Source organism: Hemiscyllium ocellatum, chromosome 39 (assembly GCF_020745735.1).
Source record: "Hemiscyllium ocellatum isolate sHemOce1 chromosome 39, sHemOce1.pat.X.cur, whole genome shotgun sequence".
Lineage (NCBI taxonomy): Eukaryota > Metazoa > Chordata > Chondrichthyes > Orectolobiformes > Hemiscylliidae > Hemiscyllium > Hemiscyllium ocellatum.
The window spans coordinates 3,860,557-3,882,319 of record NC_083439.1 but is presented as its reverse complement, the minus strand read 5'-3'; the positions used below and the strand labels follow the sequence as shown (position 1 = coordinate 3,882,319).

At 38.9% G+C, this 21,763-nt stretch overlaps 1 protein-coding gene across 3 annotated transcripts in view; it reads right to left on the bottom strand.

Moving 5' to 3' along the window:
- Positions 1-21,763, bottom strand: part of golm2 (golgi membrane protein 2) — an 85,971-nt gene that overhangs the window by 42,573 nt on the left and 21,635 nt on the right. For all 3 annotated transcript variants that reach the window (XM_060852991.1, XM_060852992.1, XM_060852993.1), the window contains exon 3: positions 7,810-7,864. In XM_060852991.1, coding sequence (XP_060708974.1) covers positions 7,810-7,864 — 55 coding nt within the window. The remainder of the gene's footprint in view (positions 1-7,809; positions 7,865-21,763) is intronic.

Genomic DNA, 21,763 nt, shown 5'->3' with positions numbered 1-21,763 from the left:
TGGCTCAAGCATATGAAATTATTTAACATTTGGTGCAGTAATAGAGGCTACCATCTCCCACTGGTTTCAATGTATATTGAATGCAACCCAAATCGACTCCCTCACAGCAAAACAGCCATCAGCGGTTGTAAAAAAATAAAGGAGCTTTTTAAGCATGTATGTACAGTGTGGCAGGCTAATGGTATTTAATGCTTTTAGTCTATTTTGTAATGCATCTTTTCCCTCTTATCTTTACCGCCCTTAGATACACAAAGAAAAAACAAAGAGTACAACTCTGCAGTTGCTGGAGCTACTTAGCAGGTAAGGCAGTAGAGAACCACATTTAACACTATTTAACAGATCATAATGACCACATAACCATTATTTGTTTGGAGTTAAAAATCACAATACCAGGTCCAACAGGTTTATTTGGAAGCACTAGCTTTCAAAACACTGTTCCTTCATCAGGTGGTGGAGTACAAGATTAAAGGCTTTTGCTATAAATTCTGTGTCCTATGATCTTATACTCCACAATCACCTGATGAAAGAGCAGTGCTCCAAAAGCTTGTACTTCCAATTAAACCTGCAGCATTATAACCTGGTGTTGTGTGATAGTTAACTTTGTGTACCCCTGTCAAACACCAGCACCTCCAAATCATTGTTTGTTTGAGAACAGTGTGAACAGGATTCTCCCAGTTCCAGATTATTTGTTACAACCAAGTGAGAAGACATGGAACGGCTCCCCTTCTTTTCCACTCCCTAACTGACTACCAGCTGGGTTCCTAAGGAAAAGGATTCACTTGCCAATTCAGTGACAGTTTACATATTGTGATTGCAAGAAACAGCCCAATTTGCTTGAATTGTTAGTCCAGAAAAGTTTTTTTCCTTATACTAAGCCAGGGTAATACAAATATTCCCACCTTCATGCACTCAAGTTCACAATACATTCCCGTTCACAAATACCAAAACAACTTATGAGGGCAGGAGAATAAATTATTTGACATCAAAATTATTTAGTAAAGATTGAAAATATATAGTTACTATACGTGATCATTTAAATCACTTGTTAGGGCATGTTGGTACTTTAGTTTCAGCATTGAGTCAGTTTAAAGTTGTGATCGAGTTGTGTTTCTTAAAAACTCTGCCTGCAACACAATGTCAAAAATTGCACAGGGGCTCAGTTTGGAGGAGAGAGCATCAACAAAGGGATGTTTTGTTATTCTTTTCTAGGCAGAATAGTTCCTCCCTGGTGCTAGGACTAAAAGATTGTTATCTGAAGTCAATTTTGATCAATGCTTTGAATTGTCCATGTAAACAGTAGAAAGTGAGAAGCAGTTATTACACATCTACTTACAATGCACCAAGGCTACCTACAGTTCTCTCAAGTTTCAAGCTTGGAGGCAGCCAGTCTGGTAGTCAAACAACAGAAGGAACAAATTCCAGAGCCTGTTTCAACTCAACATGCCAATTCAAGGAAAGATACCATAGCCAGGATAATTTCCCAGAGACTGAGGTATTTCTGGCATTGTAACACCTTCCTCACATATTTACTGATAAAAAGGCATGGCCTCATAAAACCATTGTTCAGCAGGATATTAGGAAATACTCAAGAACTGTTTCCATGATCTTGCAGTACCAAGTGACAGCAAAACAGGAGTATGTGCAACTATACTTAGTACTCAGCCACAAGCAGTATATAAAATCCGTTTTGAAAAGAACTTCTACAGAATGCACAATTCTATAAATTTAATTGAATTCCATTTCCAGAGTAGTGGAAGGACAGCAGTTCTGGGGGGGGAGAAGGCAGGCAACATACATGAAGGACATGGGCAGTTAACATCAAGCTGTCCATCTACAACTATGACTAACTATAAGCCTTAACGAATATTTTTCACTTCAATGATATTGCAGAGGGGTTAGAGTTTCAATTAAGAGTTACATCACAAAGAACTGCTTGGTATAACTTGTTTACACTTTATAGTTTAGAAAACCAACTAGATCATTAAACAATACAAAAAGTGGAAAACATTTTGTAAATTACACTAAGACAGCATCGCCTCAATAACCATTCTCTTAAGAGGAAAGAAAATTCTAGAACTTCAAATTGAAATCCACAATTTCCTGACCAGAATCTCTAGGAAGCCTTGTGCAGAACACCTGTTCCTTGGAGGTGGTGAGAAGGTAAATAATTAGATGAGTTAGATCTAGCGGTACTTGTCTCTTTCCCAATTTAGCACTGAGCACAAAAATCCACTGGAATCTCGCTGCTGATTTAGATCCTTCAGTGGTTAGTTAACAACTATTTTAGGGCTCCAACTTTGCAATGGTACAATTACATACATCCCTGGCAGGCAAGAAACGTGGTTAATTTCTCGACTGGGTGACCTTGTGTTTTGTGGGATAGTGCAGGGGCAAAAGGGAGTCACCTCCAAAAGCGGAAACCCCATGCCCTGGCCACCGCTGCCACACTCCTCTCCATGTGCATCCCACATACAAGAAAATGAACTCTCTCTCAGTTAGATCCCGAGGAATGTCCATGGATCGAGTCTTCAGGGGCCTGAAACTGCTAACCTCTGATTGGTCAACAGCTTCAGGAGAACTGGATCACTATCATTTATTTCCAAGACCTGTGAAAAACCAATATACTCAAAGCTTACCAATCAGAACTTGAGTGATTGATGGGTGACCAGTTGAGTTCTCTCAATAGCAGGAGTGGGGAGTTAGTCAACACTATAAAACTGCCCCCACATAAAGCTAAAAGTGCAAAATCACACCCTTAATGTCGATGATAACGCTCTACTTCCTAAGATCATAAGCGTAAGAGCAGAAAGTAGGCCATTTAGTCCATCAAGGTTTCTTGATGAAGGACTCCTGCCCGAAATGTCCAATGTCCTGCTCCTCGGATGCTTCCTGACCTGCTATGCTTTTCCAGCACCACATACTCGACTCTGAACTCCAGCATCTGGAGTCCCCACTTTCTCCCATTTAGCCCATCAAGTCTGCTCTGCCATTCAATGAGACCCTTAGCTCCGCTGACAACCCTTAACTCTGCTTTTCTGCCTTTTCTCAATACTTCTTGGTTCTCTTACTAATTAAAAATCTGCCCACCTCATGCTTGAACAAACTGAATGACTCAGCCTCCATAATAATTCCACAGGTTCACTGCCCTTAGAAGAAATTTTCCTCATGTATTAAATAGGCAACTCCTTACTTTGAAATTACGCCCTCTTGTTCTGAACTCTCCCAAAAAGGAAAGCATCTCAGCACCCGCCTTGTCAACTTTCCCAAGAATCTTATATTTCAATAAGGTCACTTTATATCCTTCTCAACTCCAACTCACTAAACCTATCCAGAACTAGAGGGAATAGGGTTAGGGCGAGAGGGAAAAAAAACTTTAAAAAGGGCCCTAAGGGACAACTTACCCACACAGAGGATGCTGCGTGTAGGGAATGAGCTGTCAGAGGAAGTAGTGGAGGCTGGTTACAATTACTACATTTAAAAAGCATCTGGATGGGTATATGAATAGGAAGGGTTTTGAGGGACATGGGCCAAGTGCTGGCAAATGGGGCAAAATTAGTTTAGAATATCTGGTCAGCATGGACAAGTTGGACCGAAGGGTCTGTTTCCGTGCTGTACATCTGACTCTATGGCTCTATGCGATTACAATAAAATCAAATAAACAGAGCTCCTACATTTCAAAAGCAAATCAACAAATTAACAGCATACTGAACAACAATGTACAAACTCATGGTTAAGTTGAGAATATTGATCCACTGCTTCAGTACCAGAATACCCATAAATGCATGTTAACTTTTAATAGTAATTATCACATTAAATGACAATTAATTTCATTCAAAAATTTTCTTTGAAAAGTTTACTATTACTCCTAGTAACTATTATCTCCCTCTATCCATTAGAGGGCTCATTAACTGGAAACTACAGGCATAGATAGCCTGTTTCCACTCAGCATTGGTAAAATTACCCCATTAGGTCAATTTTGTACATTTAAGTACCACAACATACCATTACTCATTGTAGTAGCATAATGTGGTCTCACAGGAAGTGTTAGGAGTCAACATTTTTTTAAACCTAATAAAAAAGCTGCCATGATAATAAAACTGAGAGGAAGGGGAATTAAAATGATCTGACAGGATAATTTCCGATTTCCAAAGTGCAGCAACAACGTTAAACAGCAAAAGATATCATTGGGATGCTTTTTTGCCAATTTGACATTTAGGATATTATCCATAGGATGGGCCCATGATGGAAATCTTCCTTCATATTTAAAAGCTCATTACCAAAATAGAAGCAACTTACCATTTTTTTAAACCAAAAAGAAAAGGCTCAAGAGAATGAATGGCCACCATCCTGGATATGCAGGAACAGGGGAAGGTCTGCTGTCTTTTTCCCCTCATTGCAGATCTTCCAACACACCAGAAAGTATGATTAAAAATGCATTTCAAATGCATGTAGGGAATAAAGCATTTTCTGAGCAAGCTAGGACAAGTTAAAGATACATCAGCTTTTCAATAATGGTGGCTGGGAAAAAAAGCTCAAGCCTATGATAAGGTGGAAGACATGTCAGGGTGAATGACAAGAGTTAGTTTTACAGGGGCAAAAGGGAAATGATGACAGCTCAACTAACAAACAAAAACAAAGGATGTGCCTGGAGCAGGTGCACTGCGGTCTTAAAACAAAAATAAAACTCTAGCAGTGCAGTCAGTGTAAAAGGAAAAAGCTGGTTAGGGGGCACAAATCGTTGAACTCAATCTTGAGGCCAGAAGGCTGTAAAAAATGCAGAATCAAATGATGAAGTGTTGTTACTCAAACTTATACTGTATTATAGTGGAACAACACACCAGACCAAAGGAGGAAGTATCAGCACAAGATCTAGGTTGGAGGATTTAAAATGAAAGCCTACCAGAAGCTTGTAGACTGAACAAGAGCATGCTCCATAAAGCAATCACCTATTTTGCATTTGGTCTTCCTTGTGTGATGGAGGCAACATTGCAAGGTGTACATGTAAATTGCTGCTTGAGGTGGAGGGGCAGTTATAGGAAGGATATTCTCAAACTGAAGAGGGTTCATTTGAGATTTCCCAGAATGTTGCCAAGCATGGAAGATTTGCATTAAAGGCCGGCTGGAGAGGCAGGGACTTTTTTCACTGGAGCATTGGAGGTTGAGAAGCAATCTGGTGAAAGTTTATAAAATAATGACAGGTATAGATAGAGTTAATGGCAATTGACTTTTCCTTCAGATGAGGGATTTCAAGACTATGGAGCGCATTTGAGGCAAGAGGAAAGGGATTTTAAAAAGAGAGGCGGCAATTTTTTTTAAAGAAACAGAGGGTGGTTTGCATGCTGAACGAATTTGGGAGGAAGTGTGGAAGTGGGTACAATTACAGCATTTGAAAGACTTTTGGCTAGGTACATGAATAGAAAAGATTGCATGGACATGGGCCAGGAGCAGGCAGGTGGGACTAGCTTAGTTTGGGATTATGTTTGGCATGGACTGGTTGGACCGATGCTTGGGACCATGGACAGTGAGGACTGGGGAGGTAAAAAGAGCAGGTGTTACTTCTATATTTGCTTGGATAGCAGTTGTCAGAAGGGGAGAGGATGTTGGGGATGACTGAGGACCATAGTATCATGGAAAGAACTGTCCCTTCACAATGGTGAAAATGAAGGGGAAAATGTATTTACAGGTGGCCACACACAATTTGGCATAAATGGAGGATGGTCTATTAAATATAGTGGCTGGGGAAAAAGGTAGGTGAGGGCAAGGGGAACTTTACAGTGGTTCAACACGGTGACGGAGGGTATCCCTTAGTTAACAATCAAAGCCATCTGAGAAACACTTGTTTGGAAGGTTGTATCATCACAGCAGATGTGACATGGTGTTTGTACAGGAGAAAGGGTGTAAACAAAGTTTAGTTGAGGTAGTTGTAGGAGCAGCTTGTATTAAGTATTAATGAATTTATCACCATGCCCACTCTGTTCAGGCTCCTCAGTATTTTGTAAGTTTCAATCAGATTCCACCTCCCTCACTTTCTAAACTCCATGGAGTACAGATCCAGAGTCCTCAACTGCTTTTCATTTGACAAGCCACCCCCCCCCCCAGGATCTTTCTTGTACACCTTCTCTAGACCTCCTTCAACGCCATCCTTGGATTCAGGCCCAAAACTGTTCACAATATTCCAAATGCGGTCTGATAAGAGCCTTGTTCTGCAGAGGGTGTATATTGAATTGAATTTATTGTACAGAGGTACAGTGAAAAGCTTTGTCTTGTGATAGGTAAACAGTGGCAAAAACAAGAACACAGGTACAGGCGAACGTTAAGAGTTTGAGTCCATTCAGCATTCTAACAGTAGGGCAGAAACTGTTTCGAAATTGGCTGGTGCATGTGTTCAGGCTTCTGTACCTTCGCCCTGATGGTAGAGATTGTAGAAAAACATTACCAAGGTGGGATGGATCTTTGAGAATGCTGGCAGCCTTTCCTTGACAGCGGGCCTGGTAGATAGACCAACCTCCCATCTGTAGAATCTTTGTGATTGTCCGGGCCGAGTTCACCACTTGAATGGTACAGTTACCATACCAGGTAGTGATACATCCAGACAGAATGGTCTCAATGGCGCACCTATAAAAGTTGGCAAGGCTATTTGCCATCATGCCAAATTTCCTCAGCTGCCTGAGGAAGAAGACTCTTTATAACCACTGCATCCACATGAAGAGTCCAAGAAAGCTTGTTGTGGATGAACCACTCCCAGGAGCTTGACACTCTCCACGCGTTCCACTTGTGCTGTTAACGTGTAGGGGCGCATGAGTAACATCCCGCAGAATGTCAATAATGAATTCTAGCCCTTTTGAAATTAAGGCCAAGAGTATTTGCCTCCCTTACCACCAACTGAACCTGTATATTAACCTAAAGAGAATCCTGAACTGCAACTCCCAAGATTTCCAAAACCTATCCCAATTCAGAAAACATAGTCCACGTCTCTGTTCTTCCTACCAAAGTTCATAAGCTCACACTGTCCTGCATTATATTCATTTGCCACTTTTTTGCCCACTTTCCTTTAATGTCTAAGCCATTCTGCAGCCTCCCAGTTTCCTCAATGCTACCTGTCCCTCCAACTACCTTTGTCTTACACAAACTTAGCAAAAATGTTCTTAGTTCCTTTGTCCAAATTGTTAGTGTATAACTTGACTAGTTATGGTCCCAACACTGACCTCTGTGGAACTGCATTCAAAATGGCTGCCTCCATGACAATTAGCGAATGGCCAATAAATGACAGCCAGCAATATCAACATACCATTACATTTTTCTTGATTTCTCAAAGGACAGAGTTCTTTTTAACGGTGTGAAAGGATGAATTGTATTGGTCTATAGTAGAGTTAGAAATTGCACATCATTGCTGAAATTTTTTTTTCTCAAAGTTTGGACATTATTACAAAGGCACAAGTCCCAGAGGCAAGAGAGTCAACTGCGTTGTTGTAGGCTTGGAGTCACATATAGCTCAGACTGGGTTAGGCCAGGTGGTTTCCTTCCCTAAAACATTCATTAATTTATGGCAATCTGACAGTTTCACACAATTTCACTAATAATCTGAACGTAATTTCTAAAAATGATCAAGATTCTATGGTAGAAAAACAGCTTTTGAATTACAAGACGATTAACATTACCAGTAAACCACCATACTAGCACAAAGTGGGAATGTTGGCAGCATTGTATTTGTACTCTGAATACTAGGAATTATGAGTGGTAAACTACACTTGCAGCCAAAAGGTGAAGATAGCAACTGGCTAACAAAAAAATTAATCCTTCAATTCTTACCTTGCAACCGATGGATCACAGACAGCTGGTCTGTTATGTTATTTTGAAATTTAGCCTTAATGGGAAAAAGAAAAAAAAATTGTGACAATTTACTTTTTAGCAGACAAATTCACATGTTTAAATAAATTAAATATGCCACACCAAAACTTGTGAACATTTTAGTCTAAATTATTTCAAAGTTAGAATTATCAATAGAAATAATTTTAACAGAACAAAGTTTTACAGTCTTTTAAGGCTAACTATGTTAACCGAATCATCAAGTTTACTAAACATTGCACAGTACAAACCGGAAAATACTGTTTAATCCTTGGTCTTTCTCAAATCATAAATAGCATTATTACAGCTTCTTTGAAGAATAAATATCAGTGCATTGGAAAAGTCTGATTAACAACTTGAAGCACAGCTTAAGAATAATAAGTTAGAAAGGGTAACTAATAGTAGTCAGAGGTGAGCATTAGAAGAATTTAAAGAAGTTGAAAGTCGAGAGATTTTGGACAGGAATTCCAGAGTTAACATAATTGATAGTATGACTTCCAATAAATTGTATTTAAGACAGAAGTGGTACAAGAGGTAGTTATGAAAGAATATAGTGTTTTCCCAAGAGTATGGATAACATGGTCAAGATTAGAGAAAGGGAGGAATAAGACTATGAACAACACATGGTACAAAGAGTCAATGAAAGCTGATCTTATTTGCTGTGTTATAACTTGCCTCAATAATATCTGAGCTCAATAGAATTAGAACTTCCTGATTGACATCAGTAGTTGCTGGAGATCAAACAAATTCACTCTCCAGAATCCTCAAGAGTCAAATTACCAATTAATACTCTGGAAAGAAAAGATGGCAGACTCAAAATTAACTATTTCTCTTTCCACAAATGCAGTCAGACCTGATGAGTTTCTCCAGCATTGTGCTGGTACCAACTTACTACACTGGTTCACATGAAGAATAGCTATTTGGCCAAGAAACTGGAAAATTGATAAGGCTCATCAAGTGACAATTGTGTCAAGAGCTAAAAGATTTAGAATGGGTTAAAAGATTTTTTTTTAAAAATAAGATCATACTATCCACATCCTGTTCCTGTTTCTTTTGCCTTTGTTTTACTTCATAGAAGAATTGAGAAACTTACCCTTTTTTCTGGCACAATGAGTGTCTTGATAGCTACTTGATAGTTTCATGCGTACTAGAGGAAAGTTGCACTCACTGTATTCTGTTATATTGACTATAGCATTGAAATAACTCAAACATATGTATGATTAAAAGTTATTACTCCTGAGAGGAAGATTATTACAATCTTTAATATATGTTTAATAGATTGTTGCTAGGTTTAATCTGAATTTTGAATGACAGAAACCAGTAATTTAAAATGAATGGTCTTTTTTCATTAAAACCATTAATATGAATCACTACATGCCATACGTTTCATTTTTAATTAATCCAAGATATAGTCAAAAATGGTTTTAAAAAGTGCACATTTCATGACCAATTTATGTTTAGAATAATTCCCCCGCCCCCATGGGGACTTGCTTCCCAACATCCTTGGCATGCAATAGGTAGCAATTATCTAACATCAGCATCATTGGTGGGAAAACCTCGACTGCATCATTGTCATCTTTAGTTTTTTCACTCCAGAAATCGGTTTGCTGAGAAAAAAAGTTGTTGTTCAGGGCTAGTTCAGGGTTCTAAACTAATAGTTTCACAATCCAACTCAAGCAAATTCTGGATTTTATAATGGTCCCCAATTTTGTTAAAGTTAATTAAAAGCGTTCCCATTTTTTAAAAAGTTATATTATCCTGCTGTCTACTTCAAGCATGGAAGCATAATGTCACGTTACACTTAGTTTAGTTGCAGTGCATAGGACAAATAATTGTTATTTCAAGGTCCATGCACATTGCTAGAAAAAAGATTCAAACAATTTGATCAAAACTATTCAATTCAATTTGATCAAAACTAACCTTTAAATTACCAAGTATTTACTTAGTAATAAAGAATACAAATGCACTTTTTTAAAATTCAAAATATCCACAATACTTCTACAGTCATGTTTGCAGCTCAAGGTTCTAATCAACAGCAGATTCCTGACTGCAGTTTCTTCACCAAAATGAATGCCTTTTTTTCCATAACAAAAACTATCCACATTCCTACACCAGCTAAACCATTGTCCTCACATTTTCCTTTGTCTTTACAAATTCAACTACTCCAAAGTACCTCAGTAGACATCGCATTCTCCACCATCCAAACTTGATTCATATTAATGGTTTTAATAAAAAGAGACCAGTCTTTTTAAATTACCGGTTTCTGTCATTTCTACGTTGGCTCAATGCACCTCGGACACCTCAACTGAAAACACCCATTTTCATATTTAGCCAAGCTCTTCCAGTACAGCAACAACCGACAATGTGGAAAATTGCTCTGTCCTGTAAACAAAGGACAAATCCAATCCATCCAGTTATCACTCCATTAGGCTTCTTCCAATCATCAGTAAAGTGGCAGAATGTGTCATTAATGTGTCATGTGCTGTTAAGTAGCACCTGTCCAGTGGCACCCAGTTTGAGTTCCAACAGGGTGACCCAGCTTCTGACATCATCACAGCCTTGGTTCAAACATGGACAAAAAAAGCTGAATTCCTGAGGAGAGAGTGACAGATTCAGTGTGGTATCAAGGAGCACTAGCAAAAGTGAAATCAAAAGGTATTGGGACAAACTCTCCACTGGTTAAAGTCATACCTGGCACACAGGATAATGATTGCGGTTACTGGAGGTCAGCCATCAACTCCACACCACCACTGGAGGGGCTCCTCAGGGTAGTGTTCTCGGTTTATCCAGCTTCAGCTGTTTCAGTAACTGTTTCCCTCCATAAAAAGGAGGGAAGTAGGGATAATTGCCAATGAGTGCACAAAATGTAGCACTACCGCCACATCTTAGAGACTGAAGCAGACCATTTTAAAATGCAACAAGGCCTGGACAATATCCAGGCTTGAGCTGATGAGTGACACATAACATTTGTACCACACAAATGCCTGGCAATGACCAGTCCAATAAGAGATAATCTAACCACTCCCCATTGACATTGAGTGGTGTTACCATCACTGAACATCTCCCACTAACAACATTCTGGGTGTTCCCTTGGACAAGAAACTCAACTGAACTCACCACATAAACAGAAGCTAGGAATACTGCAACAAGTAACCCCCGGGCTCCCCACCATCTACAAGACAAGTCAGGAGTGTAATGGAATACTCCTCACTTGCCTGGATGGGTGCAGTTCCAACATCACATAAGAAGCTTGACACCATCCAGAACGAAGCAGCCTATTTGACTGACACCATATCCACTTCTTCCTCCACTGCTCAGTTAGCGTATATTATCTACAAGATACATAGAAACACCATCACTTGCAAGTTCCCCTCCGAGCCACTCACCATCCTGACTTAGAAATACCTCTGTTCCTTCACTGTTGCTGGGTCAAAATTCAACAATTTTCCCTCCCTAACAGCATTGTGGATCAAACCACAGCACGTGGACTACTGTCCCAGAAGACAACTTACCACCACCTTTAAGGGCAACTAGGGTAAGGGCAACTAGGGATGGGCAATAAATGCTGGTCAGCCAGGAACATTGATGAATGAATAAAAAAATTAAACACTTCCATTGCTGCACCACTCTTCGTAATGTACTCTAACCCATACGTGTTTCCACACATTAAGGAGAAAAGAATAGAAAGAAGAGTGCTTGACTGGAGTGTAAATACTATCATAGATATTTGGCCAAAAAAATCTTATCTACTTAAAGTTCAATATAATTCTACTCTAATTAAAAGAGGAGCACTCTAATAAATATGATCTAATGTAGCTTATGACTCCAAATTTATTCCCTACTGATATAATCAACATTCACAATCATTCCAATTATTTTAAATTTCAAAAGCGTACATTGCATTTAACTGTATTGATTGTTTCAAAATCGTGATTGTTAATGAGGTATTCAAACTTTATTTTAGTTACTTGCCAATTAGCAGAGACCTTCACAAAAAAACTAGCTTGAGTGAGAAATGTAATAATAAAAAGTTAATTACCTGACAGAACAATTCAGTATGTACAATACAGTTTTAGTTAACTGAATACGATTCAGACTACCCTTCTCAAAACTGGATTCTTCCTGGCTTATGTTATTGGTTTTAAATGCTCTCATTGTTGTTACAAATGCGCTATCACTATTCATATAGAATCAAATCCCATTTTACAAGGAGAAATGCACAATAGAGAACTAAATATCCTAAGGATTCGATACAATGAACATTTAGTTGAGTACAAGGCCAAATGTGTAAATTATTTTACACAGGAGATTTACCAGGATGTTGCCTGGTACGAAGGAAAGGTCTTATGAGGAGAGGCTGTTTTTGTTAGAGAGAAAAAGATTGAAAGGTATACTAAGACATGAGATAATCAGAGGATTAGATATGGTGGACAGTGAGAGCATTTTTCCTCAGATGATGTTGGCTAGCATATGGGGAAGTAGCTTTAAATTGAGGGATGATAGATATAGGACAGATGTCAGAGGTAGTTTCTTTACTCAGTAGTAAGGATATGGAACCCCCTGCTTGCAACGGTAGTAGACTCACCAACTTTAAGAGCATTTAAATGGTCATTGGATAGACACATGGATGAAAATGGAATAGTGTAGGTTAAATGGGCTTCAGATTGGTTCCACAGGTAGGAGCAACATTGAGGGCCAAAGGGCCTGTACTGTACTTTGTAAAGTTCATACTCTTTGCCTATTTGAACTGCAAAATAAACCAACACTGCAGCAGAAATTAGATTCAGCACTCTCAGGCATGAGCCACATCTGAAAAGAACATCAAGTTAAGTTTAGGAGGTTTTCACACTAGCCTAAGGTAGCATGAAGGACTTGATTTCTCAACCTCTCCCCTCACCTGCAGTGTGACGACCCTCAGGTTAAACCACCACCAGTCATCTCTCTCAATGAGAAAGCAGGCTTATGGTCTGATAAGGCTATGGTGACTTTACCTTTATAAAGGATTAAGTACTTTTTTATTCATTCATGGGATGAAGGCATCACTGGTAGCCAGCATTTATTGCCTAGTGGGTAGTTAAGAGTCATTGCTGGAGCTAGACCAAGTAAGGATGGCAGTTTCCTTCCCTAATGGAAGTTAGCGAACAAGAGGAGTTTTTCTAAAATCGACAATGGCCATTATTAGATTCTTTTTTCCAGATTTTTAGTGAATTCAAAATCAACCATCTACTGTGGCAAGATTCAAACCAGGGCCCCGAAAACATCACCTGGGTCTCTGGATTAACAGTCCAGAGGTAATATCACATGACCATCACCTCCCCTTCCACTGTGCTCTTTTTTTTGCAGTAACACAACAGATGGAAGAAAACCATACACTGCATAGTTATTGGTATATATAAAAACAAATTTGATGATTTAGATTTCACTCATACCAACAATTGTGAATAAGAAACCAAATAAAAATCAACAAGTTTGGCAAGGTATTTGAATGCTCAAGCAAATTCATATATGCCAGGATGTTTAACCCTTGAATGCTTTCCACAGATATTAGATTCAGAATGGGAGAAAACAGTAATCCTATGAGTCTCCTCTCCAGAGTTCTTATCCTTAACTTTTGTCCTCATATTGAGACGGTCCAATCTACCGCTTCTCAGGTGGAGAATACCATGTCACTCATTAATTTTCCACCATTCTTTGGAAGATTTTTGCTAAGATTGGTGACACTCATTCTGAAGGATCTAGAATTGGGATCTGTACTCAAGTTTTCGAATGAAACTTCAATCTGGCACCACTATTGAGTGGTCAGCTCTAGGTTTCAAAAAAAAAGGACAGAAAATGATGTAAACACTCAAGACAACTAGTATCTACGGAAGTAACATGTTTCAAGTGTACTCCATGAGCTTTAGTGACACCAGAAATGTTAACTCACTGTTGTCCCATGAATGCTAATTGACCTGTTTAATATTTCCAGTGTTAACTATTAGATTTTCAGCGATAACTACTTTTTCTGCACTTTCTCCACAAATTAGTTTACCATTATTTTCAGGCCAAATACTAATGTCACTCCCTCGTCCAGTCTTATGATTTGCACGTCAGCTGCAAGAAACTGGTGTGCAGTGCCTCAGCAGGGGTTGGTTAAGAGAAACAACTTGGCTAATATAGTACTTGGCACATGCTACACACCATAACCTCATTCTACACTAGACACATACAAATGAAATACTGTTATCGACAGACATTACCATTGCTGAAAAACATCTTAGTGAAATTTTATTACCAGGCATCATGAATATGGATTAAAAATTGGTGTTGCTACGAAATCCTCCAAGCTCAATTTATAGGTTACTAGCAGCTGGTTAAAACCTTTTCCCGGTTTTAAAAAAAACCAACTTACTGTACAGCATTAACTTCAGAACCTGCTAACAATTAGCACAGAAAAACAAATATCGTAATGTATTACTATGGCAGGCAAACTATTTACATTTTAACATCCCCTTTTGGATCACTGCTTCCCAGCCTTGCATTTGCTGTCTTTATTAGATAAACAATTTATTTTTTCTTTAAGCAGCCTGTGAAATGCTCTCGATAATGGTTTACTTTGATAATAACTTTTGTTGGGTGGAGTCAATGAATAATGTGGAGAGTGAGCAGCAGTACAGGGTTGATTGTGGAGGGTAGGGAATTCAATTGTCAAAAATGTGGAGCAGCATCCTCTAGTCACTGGATCCCTACTGGAGGTGGCACTGGGAGGTTCAAAGGATCCAATGCAATTAAGGACAGTTTTAAACCAGGTCAGTGGAATAGGAGTGTATGCTACTCACTGCTAGTTAAACACACCCACACTTCACAAATGTAAAACAACAACATTTAGTGGGAAAGCTAATCATCTAGGCTGTACAGATTGATTAATTTCCAGCATAGAAAGACAAGAAAACACCATTGACAGAATGCACATCAACTGTCCAGCTAGTCAATAGCAAGATACAGAGCATTCTAAAGATTGATCTAAATTGTTGATGACTTTTTAAAAATCATCTTACATTTGATTAAACTTCTATCTTAATTTAGGACATGCAGTTAAACGTTATTGTGAATATCCTACTTTAACATTAAAATCCATAGAACGGATTCAGTCTCATGCCCAAAAGAATTGCACATCACAAGTATAAACATGTCACATGTGGGGATTGTTATAAAGTAGAAGGCAGATACTGTACCTTTGATAGTTCTGAACAGAGCTGACAAACACCTGTCATGTGACTAACGAACAGTCTCCGTACTGGAGAATTGAAAATATGTAACCTTTGGATGTGAAATAGATATCTGAGTTGGTTGCTGTTTTAACAGCAATTCAAATTTAACCAGTTTAAATTATGCCCCAGGTTACTAAAACCAACAGAGTTTGAATTTATTGTTTTTGCTAGCATCAAACTAATGAGACAATCCGAAGTTGGGGGTATTAAAAAAAAAGGCGTTTTAGAAGTCAGACAGAGCAACTGTCATCCAAAATCTCTACCAAAGGTGCCTTTTTCATATTAAACATCTTTGCAGTAAAAGAATGACGACGACCCAGGGAGATCTTCAGCTGAAAGACAGACACTGAGACGACAGTCACTGTATGGATTTGAAATTAAGTTGATGTAATTTTGTTGTTTTTTAAATTGGAAGAGTATACTGTAATAGAGCTAAAGACAGATAATAAGCAGTTAAGAGAAAGAGGGGCATAGAGTTGTGAATAGTTGCTGCTTAATGTTCACTTTTAGAGTTAAGGTGTAAATTGATCTTATTTTCTTTAAATAGTGGAATTTGGGAGTTCTCGGTCACTCATACTTTAACAGATTACGAAGAGAGGTGAGCTTTTCTGGGTGCTTGGTGTAATTAACAGGAGGATTCACTGCCATATCGGAACAGAATCTAATCAACAAGTTTGCTTTTGAACACTGCAGCAACAAGCAACTGGAGTTGGCAAATTATAACGTTTTCTATTGACACTTCCATGCATTGTTTGGTTGTGGGGTTTTAAAGACCGTGAAATCGAAAACAATACAACTCAGCAAGCATTTTTTAGGTAAACATTGTAGGTTTACAGAGTTTAAAAGGTAGCACAAGGTAAATAAGAATTTAAATGAGTCTACCAAGCAGTCAAGTGATCAGATCCATCTGAAACCACCACAGATTGGAAGACAGGTTCAGATGAGGTTGGCGTGTTGGTTTTCATTCACACCAAGCGATTATTGGAATTTAAGAGACTGGAAAGCAACAGCAAACAAATTTATCACAGCCAATAAGGGAGTCCCAATCAACATGCCAGCTCTCATAAACATGCAGCAATAACATCAATTGCTATATAGATCAATACTGTATTCAACCAAACTGGAAGCAAAACTTTTCTACGGTTTGGATCAAATTTTCAGTCACTGACAAAAATGTCAAATGTTACTGTACCTGGTTTATGGAAGTGATAATATATTCACTTGCCAGTGCAAAGAAAAGAATTACTGAATTCAGCTACAGTATAACCAGAATTAAATGATCGAGGTGACAAAGTATATTGAAATCATCCCAGAGGACATGGAAGGAGTGCAGTACCTTTTTGCTGAGATTATAATTTTCCAATATGCTTTAATCGCAACATTGATTCAAAAACCCACACATTAAAAATTATCTACACTATATCCTATAGCAATTAGCGTAGTTTACAGGCTTTCATTTCAGCACTAATGAACCAGGAGTCGTATGGTAGGTGATAATTTGAGACCTATAGTTTATTTCAATCATGGCATTAAAACCTACTCTGATGTTAATAGCATCTTTAAAAGCAGTTTATGGTTTCATTCCAGATTCTCCTTTCTCTCTTCCTCCCCCCCCAAAACATCCTGCCAATTCCTCTAATTTAGATCGTCTATTGCTAGGATACAGCTCTTTAGTACAGACATCTCAAATGCACATAGTTGCAGCGATTGAGGCTGGGAAGTTGACCAGTGAAGCAAGAGCTGAATTTCACTCTTCCTCCCACAACACCAAGTTATCAGTAGAAAACTGCAGATTGCTGGCTACATTGTTTTGCTCTCTTAACCTCGAGTCAGGGGCTAATTTACAAGCTCCAGTTGCTGATTGAACTGAAATTGCATCAAATCAGGAAACGAACCTGGTATCACCCTTGTTTCCATGGTTCCATATAATGACTGGCAGTGAGCTTCCAAACAGTGCATCAGGAGAACACATGCTCAATCTAATTGTTCATAGGACAGCTTTGACTGACAGAATATTAACCAGACAAAACCTTTTTAATTGTGTGAAATTATAATCTCAAAGACTACAAATAAAGTTGTGAACACACAGTGGCTGGATTTACACTGTGAAGTTACAAAACAAGGAGCCAGGATCCAATTCCAGGATTCCAAATCCACTTTCGGCTCCCTTAGCTTCCACCTGCATGGTTCAGTTGTGCAGGCTGGTATTGATTGCAAGCTCGCATTCTGAACCGCTGGCCAGCTCCATAATGGGTCTGGCATGTCTTAGATCCCTACAATTTTCGTTAAACCAGACCAGCTTTTGAAGGACTTCCGGTTCACAGCCCCTCAAAAGTCATATCCCTGTTCCCCAGTTATACCCCTCCACCCTCCCTAAAGCTGATTCTTACCCTCCATGCTGAGCTGTGTCACTTCCGTGCTTATGGTGGGTAAATGGTCAAAGAACTGCTGTCATGCAGGGTACAAGGGGCCATGGGGGAATAGATTTAGAATGAGACGGTATAAGCTGGCGTTCATAGCACCTCTTACTTCTGAGGCCCTGAGCAGGTCAGGCCTGGAGCATTGTTCTTTTCTTTCATCACTACAACTAGGCAGTAGATCAGACCACAACAGCAGGATCTCTATGCAGCTACATTGGGAATTGATATGCATATTACCTGTGGCTGTCTCTAAACACTAGGTTCAACACGACCTCTATTTCAAACTTTGATCGTATTCTCTCTCAAACCCAAAGATAAGTTTCTAAGCTTCCTCACTCCCACAACCATCCTCCAAAATGAAAATTCAACTCTTGATCAAAACCCAGCTTTTATCCATCCTCTATTGCATTAAAACCTTGCTCCCAACTCTGCCTGGTACTTTTTCTCAAGTTGCTAATACTAGTTCTCAACACTCAAGCAAATAACAATAGGGTTTTTTCCCCTGCAGAGAATCAACGTTTCTACCATTTTCTGATTGGTGCTATACAAGGAGAGATCAGAGCTCATATAAACATGGCTTCTGACTCCACATACAGGTAATGTGAAGAAGTGAACCCCTGGGTTGTAATTTTAGAGGCAGCGTAAAAGGTTAGATTTTAAATCGATATTGAATATAAAACAAAACAAAAATCAGAACAGGTTCAGTGTTTATTTTCCATGATCTGCAATGTTATTGGCAGCTTACTGGCTAAGTCAAGCTATTGCTGAAAATGTGTTGCTGGTTAAAGCACAGCAGGTCAGGCAGCAACCAAGGAACAGGAAATTCGACGTTTCGGGCCAGAGCCCTTTATCAGGAAGTCAAGCTATTGCCTAGGTTTGACTAAATACTACTTACACACAAACAGGCAGCAACACTGTACATGCATTTCTCAAAATCAAACGTTTTGCAATCAATTCTATCAGGAAATCAAGAATAATAGTCAAAAGAAACTAGCTAAATAAATAGGTGACAAATGGAGTTTAATGTGAAAAAAGTGTGAAGTGATTCACTTTGGAAGGAGTAACAGGAATAAAGAGTACTGGGCTAATGGCAGGATTCTTGGTAGTGTAGATGAACAGAGAGATCTCAGTTTCCAAGTACATGGGTAGCAACGTTAGGGGATCTAAGTTGACAGGGTTGTGAAGAAAGCTTTTATTGGTAGAGTGACTGAATTTTGGAGCCACGAGGTCATGCTGCAGCTGTACAAAACTGGCCTCCTGCTTTCCCTTTGCATCACAGTCTATCAGAGTAGTCAGTATGGCTTTGTGCTAGGGAGATCATGCCTCACAAATTTGTTAGAGCTCTTTGATGAAGTGACCAGGAAGTTTGATGAGGGCAGGGCGGTAGACGCAGTCTATATGGATTTCAGTGAAGCCTCTGATAAGGGTCCACATGGTAGGCTGCTGTGGAAGGTTAGATTGCACAGGGGCAGCTGGCAAATTGGATACACAACGGACTTGATGGTAGGAAGCAGACAGTAATAGTGGAAGGATGCTTGGACTGGAGGCCTGTGACAAGTGGAATGCCTCATGGGGTCAATGCTCGGTCCATTGCTGTATGTTATCTATATCAATATCTTGGATGAAAATGTACAAGGCATGATTAGTAAGTTTGCAGATAACACTAAAATTGGAGATATCATGGACAGTGAGGAAGGTTCTCAGAAATTGCAGCTGGGGAAGTGGATCAAGAAATAGCGAATGGAGTTTAATACAGATAAGTGTGAGGTCTTGCATTTTGAAAAAAAGTCAAATCAAAATAAGACTTTCGTGTGAATGGTAGTTCCCCTAAGGAGTGTAGTAGAACAGAGGGACCTTGAAGTTCAGGTGCACGGTTCTCAAAGTGGAGTCACAGTAGACAGGGTAGTGAAGGCAGCGTTTGGCACACTGGCCTTCATCAGTCAAGGCACTGAGTATAGAAGGTGGGAAGTTATGTTGCAATTGTACAGGACATTGGTGAGGCCATACTTGGAGTATTGCATTTAGTTTTGATCACCTTGCTATAGGAAGGATGCTGTTATTAATGAGTTCAGAAGAAATTTACAAGGATGTTGCCGGGACTCAACGATCTGAGATACAGGGAGAAGTTGGACAAGCTAGGAGTTGTTTCTTTAGAGCGTAAGACACAGAGATTGGGAAACCTTATAGAAGTGTGTAAGACCATGAGAGGCACGGATAGGGTGAATGCGCTGTATTTTTCGCCAGGGATTGGAATCAGTTCAAGGTTAGAGGAGTAAGAATAAAAGGGAACTTGAGGGGCAACTTTTTTTAAAAAAAAGAGGGTGGTACGCATCCGGAATACACGGCAGCTGAAGTGTTTGGGGGGGTATATTAACATTTAAAAAGCATTAGGACAAATACATTAATAGAAAAAGTTTAGAAGGATATGGGCCACGTGCAAGGAAATGGGGTTAGCATTAGTGGACATTTTGGTCTGCATGAATCAGTTTGGGTAAAAGGGCCCATTCTGTGCTGTAGGACTCTGACTGTATGAGTAAACCTGTGTTCCAAAAGGGTCAAAATGGCTGTTTATCAAACCTGAAACAGTCTCAATTCTCCGAAGTATCAAGTTTTCTTTTAGGTTGGCATATACTATTTTCTCCAGAAATGTAATATTACAAAGAAATGAACATTCCTCATTACAGATACATACCTCCACAAGCACAGAACCACCTGATGAAGCAGCAATGTTTCGAAAGCTAGTGCCTCCAAATAAACCTTTTTGACTATAACCTGGTGTTGGGAGATTTTTAGCTTTGCCCACAATCATAATTCACCAAAAAAAAAGGGATTTTATTCCTAAGAGATTACAAGAATGTGCTTCCTTCCACTCACTCAAGCAAGAATCATGCAGGCCATGCAGCTATATTTCAGATTTATTTATTGTTTCCTTGCTTAGATTGAACTAATTAGCTTGTTGCAAGTGGAACGATTAACAACTGAGGATACAACCTTCTATCTCGTTCAGTGACATCCTAATCAACAGTTACTTCATATCTGGTTAGTTCTATCCTCAAATATTTGTTGCAAAGGATTGTTTTGGATACCACACAAAAAAAATCAAATAGACATTTTTGATATTAAATAATTTGAACTCCACAGGGGAAGAGAACACTAAACTCAATTTACCATTGACTACAAATTTATCCACATAGTTTATCAGATAAGAAGCTCATTAAATATACTTTTCCAATGGACGGTCTACTTTAAATGACTTTTTAAAAGTTTGTTTCATAGTTTTTTTCAGCTAATTTTGCCCTCGAGAGGAAATAGTTAATGGCTACAGAGCAGCTTCACCAAACAACAATTATTCACACATGGGTGTCAAAGTAAGTACTGGCAGGCTGTTGAACCTGGGAGCAAAATTCAAGACACTTTTTGTTCAAAGAACATTTGCTGGTGGCTGCATTACTACAAGCAAAAATGGCAGCATAAAGGTTAAATTACAACTCTGAATTATGTATAGCAGTAATGTGATAGCTGGAAAGGAAATTCAGAGCTCAGGGAGTCAAATCAATTTATTTTCTCAAACTGCACAGCTTAAAAATTGCATTTTGAGCAGTTTGAAACTAGTCAGTTTGCATTTTAACTTGCTCTGAATTACCAAATGACACGCACATCACAAAATTCAAAGTAATCTGCGATATTGGCCTATTATTAAAAAGAGCTGAAAATGTGTTGCTGGTTAAGCAGGTCAGGCAGCATCCAAGGAACAGGAAATTCAACATTTCAGGCATAAGCCCTTCATCAGGAAAAGAACCTCATCGTTTCCCAATCTTGAGAGACAGGCTACATTGAACTGTTTGCCGCACTGACTTTTTCCATTTACTAATTGTGTTCCTTAGCAATTCAAAGTTTCATAGCAAGACATCGCTTTATGTAAAGATCGAATTAAAAATGCAGTAAGGAAGCTTGTCTAATTTTCTGTTCTCCACGGAGCATTTAGCATTGTTACAAGAAACAACTATTTAATCCTTCCAGAACAAAACAGCGACGTGATTAATAAATGATAAGCTATTAATCAAATTCCAAAAGCAAAGCCAACATAAACTGGGAAACAAGTAGCAAATTTCAACTAAGTCATTATTTATAAGATACAAATAAACTAAATGCAGATATTCAAATGACTGAATCAACAGTGCAAGATTTATCAACCTTGGTAAACACATTATGACCAGAACAATAATGGCACTTTGATTTCTAAAATTA